The sequence below is a fragment of the Ostrea edulis genome, chromosome 2 (genome assembly GCF_947568905.1).
Source record: "Ostrea edulis chromosome 2, xbOstEdul1.1, whole genome shotgun sequence".
In the NCBI taxonomy this organism is placed as follows: Eukaryota; Metazoa; Mollusca; class Bivalvia; order Ostreida; family Ostreidae; genus Ostrea; species Ostrea edulis.
The window spans coordinates 95,635,268-95,646,005 of NC_079165.1; the positions used below are offsets into that span (position 1 = coordinate 95,635,268).

Here is a 10,738-nt window from a genome sequence, read left to right on the forward strand (position 1 = left end):
AAGCTATGCCACAGTCTTATTGGAAATTTTAGTTTTCCCTGGAAGCTTCGTAATATTTCAATTGGATGGTATGAAAACAGTGGTATACTTCAAATGTCAACTATTGTTGCGATTGTAATAATGTATTCTAAGTAAAGTATATGTGTCACGTCTTCATTAAGTGTGACGAAATTTATTTAATTAGATAAGGTATATGTGAACTGTTATGATAATTCACGCGAGAATTTTCGAGATTAAGTTTCGGTCACCTACGTGTACGAAGAAGTTGGTCCTTGTTCCAGGCTTTATGTTTTCTCCCTTGAAAGGCATTCCATTAACATGGATTTTGCTTTGTTTTTATCTCGATAGCGTAATAGGTATCAACGCCACAGGTATGTCTATAATACTTTCCTTAGGGTGTCTGTTCTAAGCCATCGAAATACCCCATCGTGTGTGCATGTAAATACATTTTAGTGATATTTTGACTAAATTATCATTATAGTAATATTCAAGGAATTTTAGTGGGTTAAAGATTAAGAAACATTACATTCAACAACTTCCACGTATACAAGTATTGTTCCTTTTCCAAACAATGACCGATCCATTTATAGAGACGTTAATTTACATTTCAGATGTTTATTTGACCGCATGGGAAAACTGGAGCAAATGCAATGTTTCTTGTGGGCAGGGTCATCAAACTAGGTCACGCACGTGCCCTGACATAGAATTCAATGACAATTGTTCCATATCGATTCCAGAAATCCGAATTTGCCACAATGGTCATTGCAATGGTGAGCTTTGACCTATGTATGTTTATTATCATGGTTTGAAGATATATTTGAAAACTTTTGGATTTTAAAAATGAAAGTTTAAGAAGGCCAGATGCACTAACCGATTTTTTTTTTTCAATAATGAGAAAGTGAAGATATTAATAGTGATCAATCTCGTAAATACCATAATACAAAACGGAGATTAGGGCAAAAACGAGATGCTGAAAATACCAGAGGTGGGGGTGATGTCATGCCTGACATTTCACGTAAGTAATAACGAAACAAGAAGAAAAAAATAAGGAGTGCACCCCCGCCCTAATATAACATACGTCATACATACATTCTTGCTTCGCAATGAAGAATATCTATACGATTTTAAACAAAATAACATGATGCAAACTAGGTTGTATTATTTGAATTTTATCTATAACACCCTTCATTGTATGAAGATAGCCATAAACATGTCATGCATGCGGCAAATGATTTATTTTATTAATTTTGAATTACATATGTAAAATGTAATTATATACACTATTCCGACTCCTCAAACTAACAATGGTTTATCTATTTGATATTTTACCTTTCTGTCATGCTTTGCAATGTAAACCAACAAATGGAAGTTCTATGCAGAAATTGATTATTAGCAGAAAATAAAGATTTAAAAGATATCTAACATTTCTAAGTAATGATTTGAATTACTATGATAGAAATTTTACAATTAAATAATAAAATATTTTCCATAACCTTTGCTTGCATAGTAAGTAGTAGATGTGACGCTAGCATACTCAGATAAACTTGTAGTTTAATAAAAAAAATTTTTACATTCTTAACTTGACTATATATAGACTTAAACAGGTTCTTGATGAATCTCGCAATATGTGGATCACACACACTGGTAAATCAGTATTACATACAAATATTTACATTCACTGAATCTTTTTCCTTATATTTCCATCGAAATTGACATTGCTTTCATCTGCGACAATGAATGCATGTTTGTTGCAAACTAGTTCGATCCGGATTTTAGTGCCACCTGCCTGTAATCATTACAAAATATGGAGCGTCATCAAGGTCAAAGGGTGCATCGGCTGTTCTGATTAACGTAACGAATGGGTCAACCATATGATGTTTTAGTACTTAAATATAGTTTATATTTTAAAACAATACATAAAAATATAAATATGAAAAAAAAGATCGTATAATACTTAAACAATAAAATGCTTTCTTTGTTGTTTAATCGGGTGATGAGGGTAGCAAATATTGCAGATTAAATTTACATAACACGCTAACGCGGGCTATGATTTTTTTTCTGCAATGCTAGCTACTTTCACCACCCGATGAAATAACAAAGAAAGCATTTTATTGTTTAAGTATTATACCATGATTTTTTTCGTGGCCAAAAAATATATCTAAACCTTTGTCCAAAAAAAAAAAAAAAAAAAAAAAAAAAAAAAAAAAAAAAGAAAGAAGAAAAATTAGATAAAGACAACAAACGTCATTCTTTATTAAAGCACATCATTTGTACCGTAGAAACGCACGAGACTTTCATATGACTATAATAATTTTAGACAAATAACCGCGCCAACATTTGAAATTTTATTCCAAGTGCTGATAAAAAAATTGCAAAAATAATATAGGGCCCCGTCCCTTTTATAGGTCATATCTGTACTTTTCTCAGTCTGATTAAATCGACTGGAGGTCTGGTTTTATGCAAACTGTACTTTTCTACAACACTTAACGGTCTACGGTGAATTGCAGTATTCATTTCAAATACACTCCTACCATGAAAATTTCCTCAGTCATTTCTCGATTTTGTGCAATAATTTTTCATCCCGACTCCATTCTAAATAATCTCACTCTTCATATCAGACAATCACGCAACACCAAGGCATTTATACCTCTGCTCAATCTTCGTTTCGGGTTATGCATCCAGGGGTTTGGAACTCTGATTTCATAGATAGATGGATAGATAGATAGATAATAGATAGATAAGATACTTTGTTAAATACCACTCACAAGTACTATAAAGTTAAAATAAAAAATATACTGGAGTTCCTTATTGACGTTCCTTATTGACAATATCTTCATAGTCTTTGGTGATCAGGTCCTTCAATAGTCTGTTGGAATTTCCATGGGCACGAATTGTGCTCCTTTGTTAGGTGACCTGATTCTAATACCACATGAGAAGAAAAAAATCTCTTGCTGTAGCCTCCAAATCAACATTGAAACATATTGGCGACGTTTTACCTAATAACAATAATCATTTTCATTATATCAAATGATGTCTGACGTGTTTCATACGGATTGTTAGACCGTTCTTGGCACACTGATTTTGACTACAGATAACTCCGTTTACCTGATCAAGATATAGGGCTCATGGCGGGTGTGACAGATCGACAGGGGATGCTTACTCCTAGACACCTGTTCTCACCTCTGGTGTATCCAGGGGTCCGTGTTTGCCCAACTCTCTATTTTGTATCGCTTGTAGGAGTTATGAGATTGATCACTGTTCGTTATCTTCACCTTTCATTCGTATGTCGATTGGATATATCCTTGTGAACTCGAGATAAAAGACATCACAGAGTCCTCAACTGCTTCGTACTTAGATATTTTATTGAAAGTGTATATTAACGGCAAACTAATAACTCAACAAACAGGATGATTTTAGTTTCTCCATCGTCAAATTCCCATATTTATGTAGTAATATTCTATTATCACCTGCACATGGTGTTTATACATGTATCTCAACTGATTCGATACGTAAAAGCTAGTTCTGCATGTGATCAGTTTTTTAATCGAGGTGGGCTACTGATAAACAAGTTGACGGTACAGGGGTTTCAACAGTCTCGTTTAATAAGAGTTATGAGATTGACCACTGTTTGTTATCTTCACCTTTCATCTTATGGACCGGCTTGTGCGTGTTATATTGTGAGACTTCCCCTGGAATATTGGCTATATAGTGAGACCCTCACCTAAAAAAATCTATCAGTAGAGAGCCCCCCCCCCCCCTACGTACTTGGTCTGGATTTTATTTTTAGATTTCCACAGGAAGACTGTCTATAGTGACTATATCCCCTAACCACTAGTAGTGAAACTTCCCCTACTATACACATTAGTGATTGGTTGCAATTTTATCAATATCTTTGGTATAGTAATTGAACGGGTACCTTCTTTTATCTTTTATATTCAATTGAATGAGCTTATCATTTTTTTAATAAGATGTATCTTCAAAGGAATTTAAACCACAGTAAATCAATTTTCCTTACCATTAATGATTAATGAAATAATTATACCATACACTGAATTGAAGATATCCTTAATAATTAATAAACCTTAATAATTCATCTTCTAATATTGCGTGCCACATTTTAACCAATGAATAATTGAATGAATGAGCACTATACTTGAACTAAAGCATGTTGGGGGTCTACTCTTTAACACCAGGGGCTTCATCCCATGTCCCCACCAGGGCTTAGCCATGGACACACTGGAAGCATAACGGCGGACTCTTCAGTCCCCACTCCTTTTAAACTAAAACCTTGCATCCACTCCTGATTGCACGCCATTATAGAACACCAGATTCCTTTAACTAATGATCTTATAGATTGGTTATATAGTGACATTTCAGACTGAGGTTTTTCTTCGCATATCAAAAGAGTATTTAGTTCAAATTTGAAGTCCCACTCTATACAATGTAGCCTGTCTTCCGGGATGTCTCACTATGGCGGAAGTCCCACTCTATACAATGTAGCCTGTCTTCCGGGATGTCTCACTATGGGGGAAGTCCCACTCTATACAATGTAGCCTGTCTTCCGGGATGTCTCACTATGGGGGAAGTCCCACTCTATACAATGTAGCCTGTCTTCCGGGATGTCTCACTATGGGGGAAGTCCCACTATATAACAAACCCCATAACAAGATAAAGATAGGATATTCGTGCAGAATTTAGAGTGAGAGAGAAAAATATTTGAAAAAATAAAATAAGTGTAAACGTCGCCAATAGGATTCGAACTCTTTCAAACAAGAATATAATACGTCATTACAACGGTCTGGTTGGTAAACCCTCCTTGACTACCACTATACATTTAAAAAACAAACATTCTAACACTTGAATCAGGGACAAATCACTAAAACAGCCAAAAACCTTTGTTTTTTTTCCATTTTAGGAAAAACAAATTTATCCCGAAGCCGTAAGGGAGACAAACACGAGGACACTACGGGGCTGGAGAATGCCGTCAACAGCGCTGTATACAGTTCAGTGATTTTCGTCCCGGGGATTATTGGTTTCATTTTTGTATGTATACGAACACATCGAAAAACAAAGATGGAGGAAAAACGACTCCAAGACTTGGAAAGGCGAAAATTATCCCTTCGTGATGATGAATTTATATAGCGTGCATTTTAAATTTGGTGCTTCTTGTATCGCGACAATGGCAATGCTTTATGCCGGTTCATATTCAGGAGTCCTGGAGAAAAACAGGAAATACTGAAGTGTTTTATTGAATGACGACCATGTTATTGTTTGCAGAGAGCTATGTACAATTTTTGCATAAGGCCAATTGTTTGTTTTCCCTTTTCCTCAACTAAAATGACTGTAGGTAGAACGGTGGGAAAATATTTTATTTGGAGGAATACCTTTTCATACACAGTTTAAGCATACTCCAGAACATCCAAGTTAACTCACACAAAACGCACACAGAGACAAAAAAAGGATAACAAGTTGGTGGAGAAAGGAAACGAGCAGAATTTTAACTAAAGGCCTAATCGTGTATTTGTTATTAATTTGTGTACTGTAACAAAGAAGTAAATATATATAATAAGTATAATTTGTCGTTTGATAATACGTACAGACATACAGTATCAGGGCGTATTTTGGTATTGAATTATCAGTGATAGTGAAAGCTAGGACATTACAACAAGTCGACTGGTTTTTGTTGTTGTTTTTTTTGGTTTTTTCTTTCTTCTTTTTGGTTTCTTTTTTTTATGCGGGACAACTCCATAGTCACCATCCGCCAACTTACGTATGTACTGCGTGTAAATTCGATCAATCTGCGTTTAAAAGCGCACTGAATCATTCGCCCAAGAGCAAATGAATGAGGAGAAAAACTGGAGGTTAGATCTGGACCCCAGTATAAAATCCTGTTTTCACACAATATAATGGTTTTCAAAAGGGATTCCATATGTACAGAACCTGGAGGTACATTTAAAAATGATTATATTTTACAATGATATTATACATGTATATCAATGTATTTGCCTTTGATATCTCTTCAAATTGAAATGGTCCATTTCGTAATGAATGTTGGGAATTTTAGCATGAATGTGTAATGTAAATATAAGAAATAAAATTTAACGTGCTTCATAAATTATACCTGCGTACCCTGATGTATTTCCATAAATATTTCTTAAATATATACTGAATGCTGTCACCCCTATGTCTCTAAGTTAACTTCTTTCACTCATTGCTTTTCGTACATTTTTTAAAGATATCATCTGATCATAATATTATTACTTTCATCGTACATAACCTAAACAAATCGAAGGTGGGGGTTAAAATCCCAAGGTCACCACCTCTAGATCCACGAAAAACAGCTGTTTCTCAGTCAGGTAGTAATTACAACAAAGGACAGATTGTGTAGGGGGCAGATTTGTATACCAGTACTATTGGCCGTTAGTTGATTCCAGTAGACAGAAACTTTATGATCAGTGATTGGAGTTGTAACATCCTTTAAAGACCGGCATTTGACTAATGCAGAATAAGAACAGCGATTTCGGCATACTATTGATCTCGAAAGATCAACAGACCGTTTTATTACTGCACAAATAGTAGGGAATACACTTCAGCAGACTATTGTTAGGTCTGCTGGTCTACCACGAAATGAAATACTGCATAACAAGATTCCAATCTATTACAATCAAAGTACAGAAAGTACTCCGGGGAGTTGACCTTTTCAAACATTCAAAGAATTTTTTTTACTGTATATGTCAAAGGAATGCGTCCTTTATATTAAACAAAATATTGATTTAATTCAACTGAATTCGCTCAGTTAATATTGGTTTCATGAATTCATATATTATTCATTTATTTACTATATGCATGCGTGTTATGGAGTATATTTTAACCTTCAAACCCCTCTAATTAGCAATGGACTCGTCCATGTAGTGATTAAACTCTTGTGAATACATCTTTTCCTATCACTTTGTAAAACAAACATATAATGCTGATGATTTGAAATCAGATCTCTTTGTTGAAAGTTTTAGCTTTTGAATATAGGATTATATTGTATTATACTTCAAACAAAACGAGGATGTGAAAAGGCCTACACCAAAGTTCAACTCCCAATAAAATAAATGAAACAAGTAATTAATCTGTAATCTGACATAATTTCTGGACCCCTTACTTATCCTGTCCAGTGTACACTGATGCAGGTTAATCTGTATTCATTTCAATGCACTATTTAAACTTCAAGCGTTGTAATGATAAAGTGAATTGATTGCGTGATGATTTGATTTGAACATATTTTTTTTGTCTAAATGTTATAACAAACGGATTGAGCACAAGTTAACGCCCTCTCCTATATGACAATTGATTACACATGAAAATGTTCAAGAATTGAAACACAAAGGTATCAAAGGTCAAATGATTTGCTTTCATAAAGCAATTATAAAATAGATCATATCTGTAGATACATATATGTACAAAATTATAATTTGATTAATATATGCATGCAATACGTACAAATAATCGCTATGAAAATTCCATCAACCCCAAAACGACCAGATCTATTCATAAATAACTGAACTTGAAATAATTTTTCATTTTCTGTGGTACTGATTGCGTTATCTCTCCATGATAAAACATGCGTGTCTACTATATGCAAATTATCCATTCTAGAAATACCATTAAATAGGTAATTTCTTGGAGCAGTGTATTTTGCACACGAGAAAAAGAAGTGGTAAGCATTTTCCCCCACAAGTACACAAAGATTGCGTCATGCAATAACCGGTTTTCATTCTACTAAGTATATCATTTATGAATTCTCTGTTTAGCATTTTAATAATTCTAGTGTTAAGCCATCTAAAGTGATTATTTAATACCGATGTCGAACAGAAATCCAGTAGAAATTTTTCCCAGTATAAAATTTCCCCAACGAAAGGTTTTATTTAGAGGAAACTTTAACCCAAAGAAAACATTTTCTACAGTAGAATTTACGATATCATAATCCCCACCCCTCATCTGAAATTTTTTAAAATCATGTGCATGCGTTTGTACTTTACGATTTCGATTTAAAATCTCTCTCTCTCTCTCTCTCTCTCTCTCTCTCTCTCTCTCTCTCTCTCTCTCTCTCTCTCTCTCATCAGTTATATATACTGTAGAATCAATAGATTTCGAGGAGTTTTAATTTTCATGGGTCTCCCTATCCCACTGATTTCAAACCACAACAAATTGCACTATCTATTCAATGTATCAATGTACAGAATCCATATCCACGAAATTACATCTCAACGACTATCCCCCACGAATCTAAACGAAGTTGTAAAATGTCGACTATCCCCCACGAATCTAAACGAAGTTGTAAAATGTCGACTATCCCCCACGAATCTAAACGATTCCTCAGTACAAGCAAATGTTACATAACCATACAGTTACTTTTGCATAAATAATGGTATCATTTTCTAGTATGCGAGTGATCGGTGCTTATGGCCATTGAGCGGGGAGGAATCTTTATCGTGCCACATCTGCTGTGACACAGGGACCTCGGTTTTTTCGGTGTCATCCGAAGGACCTCCCCATTTAATCGCCTCTTACGATAAGCAAGGGGTACTGAGGATCTATTATAATCCAGATATCCACCTAACTATTAAGAAGTATGTGTCAATGATTACTATAGGCCTAAATTTTGCAGCCTTTCGCCATGAAAGGTAAAGATAACGAACAGTGATCAATCTTACAACTCCTATAAGCAATACAAAATTGTGAGTTGGGCAAACAAGGACCCAGGACACACCAGAGGTGGAATCAGGTATCTAGGAGGAGTAAGCATCCCCTGTCGATCTGTCACACCCTCTGTGAGCCCTACATATTGATCGAGTAAAGGGGGTAATCGGTAGTCAAAATCAGTGTGCCAAGAACGGCTTAACAATCGGTATGAAACACGTCAGACAGCAATTGATCCAATGATAGGTTGTATTGGCAAACTAGATCGTTATAACGATCATAGAATTTGGGAAATGTTGATTTTAAACGAGACTACTGAAACCACTATAACATCAACTTGTTTGTCAGTAGCCTGTCTCGATTTAAAAACTGATCATACACAGTACAAGCTCTCGCTTATCGAATCAGTTGAGAGATATAAACACCATATGCAGGTGATAATGTAAATTTGCTACATAAAGATGGGAATTAAGTTGGTGATGGAGATATATCGAATCGACATATGAATGAAAAATATTATTGTTAATAACAAGGCGAAGATAACGAACAGTGATCAAGCGCATAAATCCCACAAGCAATACAAAATAGATAGTTGGGCAAACACAGACCCCTGGACACACCAGAGGTGGGATCAGGTGTCTAGGAGGAGTAATCATCCCCTGTCGACCGGTCACATCCGCCGTGAGCCCTATATCTTGATCAGGTAAAGGGGGGTATCCGTAGTCAAAACCAGTGTGCCACGAACGGCCTAACAATCGGTATGAAACACCTCAGACAGCATTTGACCCAATGATAGGTTATATTGGCAAACTAGATCGTTATAACGATCATAGAATTTGGGAAATGCTGATTTTAAACGAGACTATTGAAACCCCTGTGCAATGTAACATCAACTTGTTTGTCAGTAGCTTGTCTCAATTTAAAAACTGATCATACGTAGAACAAGCTCTGGCGTATCGAATCAGTTGAGATATATAAACACTATATGCAAGTGATAATAGAATATTGCTACATAAATATGGGAAGTTGACGATGGAGAAGCTGAAATCATCCCGTTTTACATAAAGCTGAGTTGTTAGTTTGCCGATGATACGTCGTCGATATATCTAAATGTTGAATTGAAGATCACAGCAAGATATTTTTTCTTTTCACGTATAAGGTTTTTTTTGGATATATTCTGCTTCATAGGAATATAGACAACAGTTCAGCTAACAAAGGGGCACAATTCGTGCCCATGGGAATTCCAACAGACTTTTGGAATACCTGATATGAATGAAAGATTCACAGGAGGGTCGTTAAACAATATACAATGAATCAATCTATTTCCAAACTCTGGTGAAGGAAATAAAAGGAAACCATTGGTATATCTTATATGGAACTTCTTTAACATTTTTAACTCGATTTCAGGCATTTCGCTTAGTACATATCATTTCAAACACATAAAGGTAAAATCAACTGCCCCGGACAGTCAAATAGCACGAATACTAAATTCAGTATCTCCTAAATGCAGCATTCAAGTTCTTTGGTTTGTTAAATGGTATATGAAGGTCGCAAACATAACCCGCGTTCTACAATTTTATTTCGCAATGTTTGCGAACTTCACCTCCCAACTAACAAACTAAAGAAAGACATTTTATTATTCTTTTTTTCTGTATTGATTTTAACATGAATATTTCAAAGTACGTTATAGATAGATATTATTGACCTGGAAGTTAATTGAACGTCACCTGACCTTGCCTCGTCTCCAAATTTGGTGATGATTTTTAAATTTGAACATATAGGGCCTACATAACGCAGATTACGTCTTTGATTTGAACGATGGTAAAGAAAAATAGTCCAAGAATGGCAAACTCTAAACTAAAAAAATAAACCTTCGTATACCATAGGTACTTAGCGTTATTTATCATCTTATCTAAATTCAAATAAAAGGTAAAAAAAAAGAAAAAAAAGAAACCAGAAATCATATATCCCAAACAATTTCAACCATGCCGCGAAATAGATAGTAGAGTTCTAATTCGTGGAATGTGTATATTCACACATGGACAGACGG

The 10,738-nt window shown here is 35.0% G+C and overlaps 1 protein-coding gene across 1 annotated transcript; it reads left to right on the forward strand.

The window, feature by feature from the left end:
* The first annotated feature begins 80 nt into the window (after positions 1–80).
* On the forward strand, positions 81–5,570 carry LOC125680602 (uncharacterized). The gene is made up of 3 exons (XM_048920282.2): positions 81–371; positions 612–770; positions 4,916–5,570. The coding sequence occupies exons 1-3, from the start codon at positions 206–208 to the stop codon at positions 5,140–5,142; spliced, it is 552 nt and encodes a 183-aa protein (XP_048776239.1). The 5' UTR covers positions 81–205; the 3' UTR covers positions 5,143–5,570.
* The last annotated feature ends 5,168 nt before the right edge of the window (positions 5,571–10,738 follow it).